At 38.0% G+C, this 15085-nt stretch overlaps 1 protein-coding gene across 1 annotated transcript; it reads left to right on the forward strand.

Moving 5' to 3' along the window:
* Window positions 1-7084: 7084 nt before the first annotated feature.
* LOC149258897 (uncharacterized) lies at window positions 7085-9145 on the forward strand. The gene is made up of 2 exons (XM_089440980.1): window positions 7085-8722; window positions 8915-9145. The coding sequence occupies exons 1-2, from the start codon at window positions 7085-7087 to the stop codon at window positions 9143-9145; spliced, it is 1869 nt and encodes a 622-aa protein (XP_089297106.1).
* Window positions 9146-15085: the final 5940 nt, after the last annotated feature.

Consider the following 15085-nt stretch of genomic DNA (forward strand, 5'->3'; position numbering starts at 1 on the left):
TTCTAATTCTTCTTTTGTACCACCATCGGGCTTACCCAATCAGATTCTTCCACAGACTCAATGATGCCTGTCGTGAGCATCTTGTCTAGTTCTACGCGGACCTTCTCCTTATATTTCGGATTTAAGCGATATGGCCTCTGCTTAACTAGATTCGCGTTAGGTTTTAACGTGATCTTCATTACCCCTAAATCTCCAATTATTCCCTTAAAATCCATAAACTTGGTCAGGAATAAGTCCTAATATTTGTGGAGTAATTCAGTGACCTTATCCACCGTCGCGTCGTCCCAGTAGTCTCCAATCTTCGCAAATTTAGGTTCTGCCTCTGTACCAATATTCACCTGCTTAGTCTTCACCAGTGCAGTTATGTCAGGGTTCTCAATCTATGGTCCCTGAACCTCGTGGTGGCCTTCCGTCTCTGGAATGTTAATTTTCTATGGATCTTCATCTTCTTCTTCAGCAGTTACATTATAACATTCTAGCACACAACTCATCTAAGTAGCCCATTCAGGCTGAATAAATTCTACCGGCTCCTGTGGTATCCTAAATATGGTTGCTTTTACTATCATCAATACTATCCCACCCATCCTCAAAACTGAAGGTCATCACGAACCCTTTGTGCAGGACATCCCATTCACCTATCCCATGGTAGAGCTCTATTTCTATATACCAGTTCATTGGTATAACATCTAGGGTATGACAGAACAGGTGCACCCACTCAGGTTGTGGCTTTTCTCCATAGGCCTGCGTCCACTTGGCCAAATGTGTGCGCGGATCATCCTACCCATTGTACTTATCTGTCAGTCACACCCTAGGCTTCCCAAATTGTGTGTGCATCATTCCCCTACATTTTCGCTAGTCGTCAAAGCTCCCTTTGTGCATACCCCACCATCTCGCGGGCATAGCACGCAATACCCAGTCCAAGGCCTAAAATTGTTGCTTTTCTGGTACTTCTCTTTCAAATTTATCCAAGAAGGAATCTACCTCACTTAAACCATCATAAGTAGGAAAGTCTCTTACTTCTGTCAATACGCAGCACAAAGACCTTGTCATCATATTACAATTTAGTGTAGTTACCTCATGTAACCGATTCTGCCATCGCTCTATTTCCTCATCCGAATCCGAAGTACAGGAGCTTTTGCGCTCCCATGCAATCCACCCATCCGCGGTGGGATTCACCCAGTCTTGGTTTCGTACTGTTATCTTATAGATGCAGTCCAAATCATCATCACTTTCATAGTCGTGCATCGGCTTCGTATAGCGCGATCCTTCAGCAGGGTCCAGGGGTATAATTACACGTAGTGACTTCTTTTCAAAAATCATTTTTCGCTTTTTCAGATTGATCACCCCATTCATGTTAGTGGCCCAATCAATTCCTAAGAGCACAGGGTAGGGATTGTTGTCATCAACAATCTCTATCACTTCAAAGTCTGCCAGCACGCTCTCTCCCTCAATATCCACAATTATTCTTTGCAATCGCCCCATGGGTATTATTTTCTGCTGGTTCGCCATCCTTAGCTGAATTGGAGACCACTGCAGCATAGGTTGCCCCATTCGCTCCCATGTCTGCTTTGGCAGAACATTTGCATCTAATCCCAAATCCAGAATTACTTGGTCCATCTCATATTCTCCGATCTGCGCAGTTAGTCTCATCTCTCTTCCTGTTCTTGTCTTATGCTTTCCGATCTTCCGGACTACACGCAGTTCTCCTGGCGCGGTCCTAGCGCATCTGTTGATGAGTTCTTGTAACCCTTTCACCACCTTACTATCATGCAGTAGCTTCATACATGTTTCCAGGAATGTTGTGAGCATAGATGGGTCCATCTCCGACTCTAGTTTATCTTTGCTTCCTGAAGTGGAGGCATCAGCGAAGCTCTTCTTAGCTTCCATGAAGGTTTCCCGAGTGCGCTCCAAATCAAACTTTGCTTCTTTCGCCAGAGCTTTCCGAACCCAAGTACTATCTTCTGGCTATTTTCCTTTGTCATCTCTCGTCGCGATTCCACTTCAAAGCACAATGTACACATTCGAATCTTCCTTGCACGACGCAAACCTCATCATCTGCAGGTTTTGAGTCGGGGGAGGTGGTAGCATTCCTTTGTCGCGTATCCTAGCTATCAGCGTAGGACAATATTCTGTCTCATGATCAAACAAGGTGCAATAAAAACATGATGGGTGCATTAAATTCGTGGAATCGTAGGCATAATGTCTTGGCCCTTTGAAATTGTAGCATATCAACTGTCTCGTGACCTCTTCTAGGTCCTCCTCTGCCTCAACCTCGTCCACGCCCCTGAAATCACGTTCACACAATTCTTGCATCTTGGTCAAGGGGCTGCGTTTTGGCTTGAACTCCGTAGGTGGGAGTTCTATCCATCATCAAATCATAGCTTCTGAAAGTGCACTCATCATGTCCCACTGACCTACAAAAGTTGCAGAACAACTGTTGCGAATTTTGCGTATACTTTTGTAACAAGTGACAATTGTCTGTGGCATGTTTTCCTACTATTTGACAAATCACGCACCACAAAGAAGGTGCTGCGCTAGGTCCTTCTTATGCTTCTAGCCTTAAGGGCATCGGTCCTCCTCCTACGAGGTAATTTTTGAAAACCGGGCAGTGGTCCTTGTCATGACCCTAACCCTTGCATTTTACGCACCATACCTCTTCGCGCACTTCTGGTCGAGTTGTCTTGTCCTGTTTTAGACTCTGCATCTCAAGGCATAAATTCTTCAGCTGCGCGTGGATCTGTTGAACTCCTAAGTTAGGATCCTACATCAGGGTCTCATGTAGCCTCATAGCAATCTCTAAGGCCTCCACCTGAGTCATTATCTTCTGCTGCGATAGTGCACTCCTTAAATGTGGCATTAGCGAAGCTACAAACCACTTGCGATGTTGTCCATCCATCAGATTCATATTAGCTTCGCGAATCGTACATTTTAGCCTCTGATCCAGATCCCAAGGAGTCTCACCTGGTAGCATCATGATATCTTTGAATTCAATGATTGACTATGCTTCAGACTTTGGCCTGCTAAATTCTCTATTTAGCACTGCTTGGATATCTGCGATTCCTGCATTTGGATTATCATTGGAGTGCTTAATATACCAGGTCAGCGCGCAGTCCTGCAGGGTGCTAACCAGTGTCGCTTTCTTTATATTGTCATCTGTAACTCCTTGCACTTCCCATACAGCCCTTACCACGAACTAGAATTGGTCTGGATCCTCATTTCCCAAACCTTTGAACACAGGCAACTTCACTGTGCTTGCCATATTGAATCGCGGTGGTGGTGGAGGTGGTATGGGTGAAGATGGAGGTGATGGTGGTGAAGCTGGTGGCGGTGTGGGTGGAGGTGGTATTTGTGGAATTCTTTGCCTTATCAGATGGATCGCACTTCGCGGTGAGACCTTCGTGAGCTCTTCCTCGTCCCCTCGCGGAGATGAAATCAAGGGGCTAGTTTCTGGTCCCTTATTTCCTTCGTTCTTATAAGCTTTTCCACTTCTCATAGCCTCCATCATCAAGATAACTGCATAACCCTCTTTTCGAACAATATCATTTTAATCCAAGTATTCAAATACTTTACGTACTTACCTCACGATCCTTTGAGAAAGCGTCGCTCTACCTCATTATAGCTAACTGAGGTGTCAACCGTGAACTCAGTAATGAATCCTCCTATAATACAATCAAGCCAATGATCAATGGCACATGTGATCTTATCCTCCGATTCTTCCAACCCTCGCACTAACTCTGGGCTCCACACAATAGGACCGTCAAGCTTCCACCTTCCTTGGCTATCTACTAGCTTCGCAATCCACTCATATAGCTCAGTAGGGAAGGACGCGAAGAAGATTTCATGGATCTCCGTGTACAGGTAGCAGTCTAACCACTCTTCTTTTGATAGTCACGGGTTCTCATTCTTCTACACCGCGAACTTGTGAATTCTTCTGTCCAACCAACCTTCAATTTCTTTCTTAGTTGGATTCCAATGATACGACATTAGACATCTCTATGTAGATTCTGGTCCTAGCAATGGAACCATTTGTTGGCTTATGGGGGCCTGACCCAGGTTCGAAGTTATTTAGCCAAACAAATCCCTACACTACTAGCCCTTTCGGCATCAGCCCGCAGAGCGCAGACTGAAGTCTCACCTGAAGCAATATGGGGGGATGTTGGAACCAAGTTTTCGCACCCTTGAGATGTCTGAGATGTCGATTTAGTCCAACTAGATCTGTCTTCGCGCAGGTCATTTCGTGCACTGTCCCAACCTTCAATACCTTCATGATCTGTTATAATCGTCTTTCGCGCAGCCCTAACCAGGGGCTGAGATGCTTTCGCGCTGCTAGGGCAGTGAACTGCACTATTTCCCCAAACTACACCACGTATCTTACTTATCTTCTTAACAGATCTTAGTTAACTTCACATAAATAGATATTCTATCTTGCATTCACTTAATCAATACAATTATACACATTTGCGCATCATATAAGTATTAGAAGTGAATTTCATACCCAAGATAACATATGCATAAAATAGGAAATAAATACACAAAAATGATAGGAAACTTCTCTTTATTAATACTTCCAACTGTTACAGACTCGACTCGCCCTGCACACTCAGCTGCAGGGGTTTGCGCACTCAGCTGCGGACTACTAGGCCTCTGCGCACTCAGCTGCAGAGCCTTCTCCTACTCTACGACCAAAAACTAGACTTTACTCCACAAATCTATCTCGCATACATCATATGTTCATCTTTTCTTATCAATTGATCTCTTAACTACTTAGAGCCTCGCTCTATTTATACAATCCCATGGTCCACGGACCATGGGTAGATTTCTACAGTCGACATTACAATAACAAAACTAAGGGCGGACAATCCTGTGACACTTTTACAAACTACGCGCTCCGCACCCACAAAATGTGGAGTCTTTACATCGGAATTACAATCTTTGACCAAAATCTGGGCTCTAAGCCCTAAAAATTCCCTTGGGGGATCCCGCACCCAACAAAATGAATGGCAGGAAATAATACTGTAATTTGAACGGAGGCAACATGAAGTTTTTACTGATTTCCTCCTGTCACCACATATTAGTGAGTATTTCCACCGACCCCAGATACTATCCAATTCTTTATGCAAAACAAGGGGTTCTTTGTTCTCGTAATTTCTAAGTCTCAATCTAATTTTTAATTTTCTTTAAGTTTGGTAATAAATTGTTTTAAAATTATAATTTTATATTATTAAAATTATTTTTTTAATATATAATTATATTTAATATCTTAAAAATAATTTAAAATATTAGAATTCTAAAAATTCTCTAATTTCAATTCATTATTCAAACAAATCTTTATCAAAATTGAGAAAGAATTAACCAATATATAATTTAAACAAAACTAACCAAAATATTGGTAAGATAAAGAAAAAATTCAAGAATTTCAACATAAGAAATATAGTTGTCCTGCATTTTACGCCTTCTCATCGACCACATACTCAGCATCTCTGCCCCCTAGTACCCAAAAAATCAAGTGTGAGTCAACGTTCGTGACTAGTGAGTGGGATGTGCTATAAATTAAAGCAGCATCAGGTTGAAGTCGACGTCCACGCCTTGCAATTTCTTAGTGTAGCCATCCCGCATTTTACATTTCTCCTCTTCAACAACATACTTTGCATCTCTCCGGAGTCCCACCGACTCCACATCAAGCATGGTAGTTGCATTGTGACCTTAGTCACTGGGTTCGGCAAATTTGAATGAAAAAATTCAAAATTCGCCGAACTTCAAATGGATTTGAATTTATTCGTTCAAGTTCGCCGAACAAAATGACGAACTTGAACTTGAAATGAAGTCGAATTTCAAGGCGAATTTAATCGTTGAAAATCGTTCAGATTCGTTTTGAAATTCGTTAAAATTCGATTTTTTTGTTTTAAAAAAAATTAGAAATGAAACATGAATTTTGTAGGCCTGTGGTTTTGTTTTGGTTTCATTGTTTGCCGCAACCCGTGGGTTAGAAGTTAGGTTTCATTAAACTTTGCAGCGATCGGCGACCACTAACCAGTCCACAACAGCGTGAGGCTTGAGCTCAGCTCATACACAGGTCTCGACTCTCAGCTTAGTCTCAGCGGGTTCCAAACTTCTGGCCATAACCTGGAAGCTGCCAAACCCTTCGCTAACATTCCAATTCGAAGCTACACCGCTTGGATTAGTGTTTGAATTCGAGCTCGAATCCACGAATTGTAAGACACCGTTCGACACCGAGTCTCAAGGCCAACGTCATCTCAGGCTGTGGTTTCAAGATTGTGACAGCATCCTGAAGGTTGACAGTGCTGACCAGAACTCGCCCTCTCACCCAAATACTCGCCCTCTCGCCCTCTCGCTGACTAGTGAGTGATCAAAGGTACTGCATAGTGCACACTTTCAAACTCATGTAGGCTGTGTATTGTTGTTTTTTTGCTATAAATTTTTTTTGTCTATTTTTGCATTATTCAATTCATCTCCTATTGGTCGTGATATCGATACAATAAATAAGAAATAAAAGATTAAGTTATAAATTTATAATATGTCTTGCCAAAATTGAGGTCCACTTGGATGAGGATAACACATTTTTCATAAAAGGACTTAAGTTCTCATGTACAGGCTGCAGCTTGGCCTCATCAACAGGCCTAAGACTTGGAATTTGCCCTTAAAAGTTGATAGAGCATGAGAGCAGTGAGCCTTCTGAGTCCTGACAGAGCTTGACTCCTGAGAGCAGCAAGCCCTCAAGCAGCCTCGGCCCTCCAGCAAGCCGCACAATGCACTGTCCAGACTCCATCTTCCAAGTTCCAACCTCCATGTAAGTCAAAATTTTAATTACACTTTTTTTTTATCACTTCAATCAAATTTACTAATTTTTATCAGTTAAAATTAAATACAATTTATCAGTATTTAAAGAGGCTCAGGCTGAATTTTGAACTGATAATTTTTCTTTTATAAATTATAGTTTCAAATTTTCATAATTTCATTCTGCAAAAAAATTAAAATGTAAATTAAAAAAAAATTGCAGACATTTCAAGCTTCAAGCCTTCACCTCAGCCTTCAACAATCAGAGGTTCAGAACCTTCAAATTTCAATGACACCCCCAAAATCAACTGCTGTAGCTTGGAATTTTGTCAAAAAAGATGGGAATAATCTTTCATGTCAGTTGTGTGGACATGATTTCACTGGCACTTTAACTAGAGCAGTGGATCACCTTCTCAGTATTAGCAATGGAAGTGGAGGTGGTGTTGAAGGTTGCACTAAGATCTCTGATGAACAAAAAGCCACAGTGGAGAAAGACTATTTCACTTCAAAGATGGAAAAGGAGAAAAGGGTAAATAAGAGGCAACGAATTGAGAGGGAGATTGCCATGTCTTCCTCCAACACCATTAATTCAATCTCAACCATTGGTGGATCAAGTTCTACTCAAGCAAAAATAGGTGGAACCAAAACATTAAATCAGTTCTGGAAACCTGTTGAGAAACAAGAAGTTGATGATGTTGTTACAGAATTCTTTTATGCATGTGCAAATCCCTTTAATGTGGCAAGGAGTCCATATTTTAAAAATGTATTTAAAAATGCCATTGATTTTGAGAAGGGATATGTGCCTCCCGGATCTAAAGCTTTAAGGACAACTTTGCTAAAGAAAACAAAAGACGGAGTGACAGGAAAGTTGGCTCAAATTAAAGAGTCTTGCAAGCTTACAGGATGCACAATTTTGAGTGATGGTTGGTCAGATCTGTGTCATCACCCATTGATCAATGTGCTTGTTTATAGTCCTCAAGGGGTACTTTTCTTGAAGGCAGTAAATGCAATGGATCGATTGAAGACATCAGAATTTATTTTTGGAATTTTGGATGAAGCAATTCAAGAGGCTGGGGAGGAAAATGTTGTCCATGTTATTATAGATAATGCATCAAATTGTGTTGGTGCAGGGAAGTTGATTATGGAAAAGTATAATCACATTTATTGGATCCCTTGTGCAGCTCACTGCTTGGATTTAATGTTGCATGACTTAACCAAATTTCCTTGGGTCAATGAGACAATCCAAAGAGCCAAAACAATTGCAAACTTCATCATGAACCATCGTCTCACTTTGAGCATATACAGGAAGAATGCATCAAAAGAGTTGTTGAGGCCTTGTGATACAAGGTTTGCCACTTTTTATATTACTATGAAAATAGTTGTTGAAGAAAAAGAAAGCCTAAGAGATGTTTCTTGCAACACTGACTGGGAGAGATCTACCCTTTCAAAAGAAACTAAGGGGAAAAATGTTGAACAAATGATGCTCAATAATGGCTTTTGGGGAAATGAAAACAAGGTTTTAAAAATATGTGGCCCAATTGTTATTGTGCTCCACATGGTTGATGGTGACAAACCTTGTGTGGGTTTTGTTTATGAAATCATTGATCATTACAAAGAGACCATTTCAACTGCTTTTAATAATGTGGAAGTTGATTACCAGGAGATATGGGTATTAATTGATCAAGGATGGAAGATGATGCATAGTCCATTACATGTAGCAACATGCTATTTGGACCCTAGATTGTTTGGGTTACCAAGACATAGGGATGAAGAAGTCATGAATGGACTTATCCAGGCTATTGAGAAGCTAAATCCAGATCTAGAAATTGCAGGTTTGGTCAGAAGTCAGTTGAGGGCATGCAGGTTAGAAGAAGGGTTATTTGGAACACAACTAGCAAAGTATGATAGGAGCAGAAGTGATCTAGCAGTATGGTGGGAATTTTATGGTTCAGGGGCACCAGAATTGCAAAATTTTGCAATTCGTATCTTAATCCAGGGATCAAGTGCTTCAGCATGTGAAAGAAATTGGAGTTCCTTTGACCACATTCATTCCAAGAAAATAAATAGATTGTTATCTGGAAGATTAGGTGACCTTGTTTATTTTCATAGTAACTTGTAGTTGGCTTTGAAAAATGTGGCTAAAGAGTCATCCAATTCCTCTACTCCATGGATCGATCCTATTCCAAATGCATCAATGGATGAAGCTCATTTGTACATTGATAGTGACATTGATGGGGAATTGACTGATGAATCTGATGTTGAAGCATCTAGCAAATTCACAGCTCCTACTGCTCTTGATGATATAGAACTTTTTGATATAACAAGTGGGCCACAGGAACATCAAGAATAAAACTTGTGTTCCTGTTTTAGATTTCTAGTTTACTTTTTGCATGAACAATTTTCTAAAACTGCCAAGCTACTTTAAACTTTAGAGTTTATATATTTTGAATACTTTTTTATCAGATTGTTTTTCAATATATGAAATCTGATATGGCCCATGGTTTTGTTGAATTTGATATGGGTGCCAATGTCTATGATGAATTTCTCACCTTGTTTACTATGTATGGAAGTTGGTTCTTTATTGGAATTTGGCACTCGCTTTCATGGTTTATAAAATTATGTGGAAATGATTTAAATGTTTGAGCAATAATCTTATGTCTTTGCAATGTGCATTATGGACTTTGAATTTGACTTTAAATTGATATATATATATATATATATATATATATATATATATATATATATATATACATTTTTTTTTCAAATTTCTATATGTCGAACTTTATCGACAAAATTTTAGTTGCCAAACTTTATTTGAATTTCAAGGTCGCCGAACTCGAACACGAACACGAACCTAGTAATCAACTTAGGGGAGACAATTGCATAAAAGAAATATCTGGGTGAAAATATTCTATCATTGGGTGGTGAGTTCTTGTACATGTTGCTTGTTTTCTGTGGAGGTAAATTTTTATCTCATAACTATCACACATTGAGTTATTGTGGCTACTCTTGTATGTTGAATACACTACCTTGCGTATATAAGGAATGCAAAGAATATTTGTATATTTTTGGGTATAGTTGTGTCATGTAATGAATTGAAATTCCTTTTCAAGCTCAATTTCCCATTGCAACCGGGTCATATTGAAATTGAGATTGATCATCTTGCCAATTTGATGTGTCCCCTATTCGAATTGAAATTCCTTTTTCAAGATCTTTTCCCCATTTCAACTGGTTCGTATTGCAATTGAGCCTAAATTATTTTGTGCATTTGATTTGATTGGTAGTTTCACTTGGCATGGCATGGATATGGAAACAATTCCATTATGTAGTTGATATTTTCATTATTTTGTGACAATAATTGGCAACAATTGTGCCAAGTTAGCATCGACTCTAATAAAATCTTGATCTTGTCATATGTTTTTTCCACATGGCAATTGGATTCATCTACAATTAAAATTTTATGGCACTAAACGTGTGGTTTTTCGATAGCATGGACAAATCCTTTTGTGTATGATACTAGGAACCACATGGAGCAACTAGCCTAATGTGATTTGTTGATAGCATGGGTGCATACTTTGTGGATAATCCCAAGCATCTAGGGTAGCATCTAGCCTTGATTTCCTATGTTACATGTAAATTATTGTCAATCATCTTCCTCTTATTGTCATGTGTACATTGACCTTTTAGATGAAACTCATGTTCTCCAAGCTTTCCTCATCCAAGCATAATACTATATCCATCCTGCTTTTAGGTCAATATACAAAATGATTATTAATTTGATGATGGCTAGCTTGTTAAGTTTTCATATCAAACTTGGCAAAGAAACGATCCTGAATACATGATTTATTCTTTTCTTTGACACTGGCATGATACAAGTCCCCAGGGAACCTATTTCTTTATTTCTTGAGCTCATGCATTTATTTTTCAATTATAATCCATAGTTGTTTTTCATCATAAGGCATAGGCATTTAGAACACCTAATTTTGGACTACACGTTCAATTATTGGGACATCTCTGATGTGCCAAGTTTAAACTATTTTCAAGTAAATGTATGAAACTTCTACAATATTCTATGAATGTTGGCCTGTTGAAATAGCTAAGCCTAAACCTTTCAAAATCTTCGAAGTGCTATCTTATGCATGTTGTATTTTCCCGAGTGTTTGGTGGATTTGGAATGGTGAGTAAATTGAGTTCCACAAGGCATGATAGTTTGGGAAACATAGTGCATTTTGGATCTTGGAATGGCTTGTGATCTCCACCATATAAACCACTTAATAAACTAATTCATGGATACCGTGTTTCATTTTATTACTTTGACTCTTATCGTATCAACACATTTCCTATGGGAGCTCACACACACCTAACTTGAATTAGGGTAACCCATTTGAACTCATATATATGAGTGGAAAGAGGCTAGATGTTAGTTGTGCAGTTTCATGGGCATACCCTTATCTTATGCCATGGTATGCCCAACATTTACTTTTATATGTATGGTTAGAGCAACCTATTTGTCTTAGTTTCTCTATGAAGTTATTGCAGTCGGTTTGATAAACATTATGCATACTCTATAAGGGATGTGTGCATGTGTTTTCGTCATTGGGTTTTTGCCATTCATACAATCTGTGCTGTAAAATTTTTAGTGTACTGTTATAAATTCTTGTTTTTTCATGATTCTCCATTTCCCTTCCTTGTTTAGTTCTATGGATAACCTCTACATAAGTATCTTAATGGGTGATTTCCTATTAATATCATCAACATGTGTGATTTTAGAGTTTCTAATTGAATAAACAATGTTAGTGTCCTTCAGTTACAAGTCATGATTGGGACACTTAGTCTATAGGATTGTGAGGGTTGGGGTGTTATTTGCATTACTATAGGTTTTGGGTAGAACGTGTATGATGAAATTGTTAGTATTAATGTTCATGTTCTTCATAGCTACAGTCATACTGTCTTGGTCTCTTATTCCCCACCTTACAACATTTATGGTATGCCTCTCTTACAAACAAATGAACTTTACCAGCTAACCTTGGTTGCTTTCTGCTTGTGAGGGGTTGGGCAATGACAAATTAGGTATGTAACAAGAATGTTGATATCGACCATATATTTTGCATAGCATACACGTAAGCAAGTCAAATCTAATCGCTAGTTGTTCAATATAGTTAATACTCTGTTATTTAGAATCATTCTAGTACTCATGCATTTAGGGGTGCCTTTACTTGCACCCTGTAACAATTGTTCTAAGAAGCTAGCAAGGACCTCCTTGGAGTGGGATTGTGCCTTGTTATTTCTTCCTTAGTTGACTACAGTCATTCCAACAAGCATAAAGCCTCTCTTAAACTGAGAAGGTATAGTGGAGGCAATGTCCAAATAAACTGGGAGGAATTGGTATAGGAAATGAAGCATAAAGAAGCTAAGTAATGATATAATATAATGTTAAAATAAAGAGGGAGACAAGGTCAAACTTGATCAACCCTAGTTTTGTAGCTAGTGAATCAGAAAGGAAATTCTATGTTAAACTTATGATTGAAGGTCTCGGTACAAGTTTCCTATTTTGGTATTTTACAGCTCATTCTGTATCAAATGACTATCAGATCAGGACAATTACTCGTTATATACTAAGAGAATATAATTTGAATGTTTCCCAAAAGCCAAGGTCTTTTCAGAGAAAAATAGGAAGAATAGTCAAGGGGGATTGTTACACATATCTACAATGAGGTTGTCACCATCTTGCCAATTCTCTAAGGGACGAATCGAGATCCTTCAGGGTAAACGTGTCAGCTGATGGAGGAGTACAATTGAACAATGCATGAGAATCACGCAAGGAATTCCCTTTAAGAGACAATGCCAAATGCTCTATGAGGATGTCGCTCTCCAGCCCTGAATTCCCGTGTTAGGGTCAAAAAAGATAAAGATGTCATCCTCATCCTTGGCTTCTCTGGTGGCAACCATTGAAGAATTAGGATTTTCAGCTTCTTTGTTCTCTTATGATGGAAATTCTACGACCTCTTGCTGAGAACTACACAAATTTCTTATATGCCATAATAAATCATCGAATTGTAGAACAAAAGTTTTATTTAAATTGCATTTTTACAATTATTATTTTTTTATAGTATTTTAGTATTTTTGGGTTAGGTTTTTTATTGATTTTATTCAAAATAAAATATAAATTGTAAAAATCTTAATTACATTGATAGATGTGGTCTATATTAGAATTGGACTTAAACAATTTTAATTTTTTAATAAATAAATAAATAAATAAAATTTTCTCACAGCCAGATATTCTTAGTCTAATATCAACATGGAGGAATGAGATTTCATGTTGGTATGTTTGGCATGTTTTGTGTTACAATTTCATTGAATATTTCTTATTTAATAATTAATTACATGTTGTGTTAGCAGGCCATTAACGGGTCATTTCAGTTGTGTTCGTCATCGATTCTATTTTGGTTCTCCATCGATAAACCAAATGGTTGTGTTCGCCATCACCATAAACCTTTAGAGTATTGTCCATTCCATTTTATTTACGGTTAAGTCAATGGAAATGGTAGGAAAATATTTTATGCCTATAATCGACCAAAATTTCTATTACTTTGGTTTGAAATTAACCTCTTCAACATGTGTAAGATGAGTAATGTTCTATCAGTTATGGCGTTCATCATTTTAATTCTATTCCGTTAATCAAAACACATTATTACCTACTATTCACATGCTAGAGTGGGTACTCATGTTATGAGAAGCAGCTGCAACTAATTGGCATGAGAAATCTTATAATCATAAAGAAAGCGATGATAGTAATCGAACAGATTTCTAAATAGGAAACTTGAAAGGAAAGATTGTTACACATGTACAAGAGGAGGTTCATAATAACTTGAAATGTTAACATTTGATAGATGTCACGTTATTTTATTTTTTTTTTAATGTTTATGAATGTAATAATATGTTGATACAATATCCAATATGTCATAACATTTATTATTCCATGTCACGTCTCTTATGGTATTTTTAGTTTTATGTAAAGGTTTATCAAAAGGATGGTGAGACAATATCCAAATTATTAGAGGAAAACATTATATCCCATACTAGTTTATTTGGGGAGGGAGGGAAAAATCAATGAAGTATGTCGCATGCCAAAGAACATCGTTTCATGCCCGATAGGAATAATTAAAAAAAATTATATCTCAAAGATTTAGTGAATAATAATCTCATATCGTTGTTTTTCGGGCATAGCCAAGCCCTAAAAGATAATGAAGGAATGATGGTTAGTCTCATCTGGAATGATGTTAATAAGACATGTTGTTAAAGTATAGAACACATGTGCACACGCCCTAGGAGTATAGAACAATATAGAATTTGTGAAATGCCTATCACATCAATGAAGTTTGTGGAGTATGGAGATCAGATTAATATAGATTATGTTTATTGGTGTATATCAACCACATTTACTAATGTGGTTGTGTTAGTTTTACGTTATCATATTTGTACAATTTGTTTGTGCAATTTGTGTGTTAAGAGGGTTTTTAAATATTTGAATTATTTTTTCTATTTAAAAGTACAATTTATTGATGAAACATCATGATCTCACTAAAAATCATATCATGAGATTTTGGAACTCTTGTTATACTATGCATTATTGTGTTTGGATAAATACAATGACATAGTCTAATTGTTCTATGTTTTAGCATTTTTAGTTAAAATCCAATGGTATTTATTGGAAACTTATTCATCTATGGGTTGTGGTGGAATGTGAACAACCACCGGAGTCCAAGAGACCACTAGGAATATGAATCCAAGGGTCACACCATGTACTATAAGTAAATCATGTCAATAATATATGCAACTAAATGATTATTTTTGTATTTGACTGTTTACATTCCATATGAATTTAACATAGTATCAGAGCGATAGCTTCCTAACCTGCTAAATCTTGTTTGAACCCCTAGTTTTGTGGTCTTTTCTGTGCATGTCAGTCTCGCACCTTTGAATTAGCTGCCTTGCCATTCTATCCTTTAATTGCCACAGTGCGCTCATCTTCCAATATAACGTATCCGTATACCTCTCTCAAATCTTCCATTTCCCTGCAACTTTTGTGTGAGTTTCTTTTCTCAGCACCATTTTCAGATGTAAGTTATTTTGGGCAGTTTGTAGGTGCAACCCCACTATCAGCTAGCATTCGTCAAATTGCACGGCCCACCTGTTAGACATGCGCCATCCAAGTCAGGTGGCTAGTAGATTCACGATTTTAATTATAACTACGATGAACAGGTAAAAGAAACACATCTCTCCAACATTC

Source organism: Pinus tabuliformis, chromosome 6, assembly GCF_031772625.1.
Source record: "Pinus tabuliformis cultivar Carrire ecotype Pingquan chromosome 6, CPIR1, whole genome shotgun sequence".
In the NCBI taxonomy this organism is placed as follows: domain Eukaryota; kingdom Viridiplantae; phylum Streptophyta; class Pinopsida; order Pinales; family Pinaceae; genus Pinus; species Pinus tabuliformis.

Coding starts and splice junctions, on each gene's coding strand:
- LOC149258897 (XM_089440980.1), top strand. CDS start 7,085: ATGACACCCCCAAAATCAACTGCTGTAGCTTGGAATTTTGTCAAAAAA. Junction 8,723..8,914: donor GGAGCAGAAGTGATCTAGCA/GTATGGTGGGAA, acceptor AGTAACTTGTAG/TTGGCTTTGAAAAATGTGGC.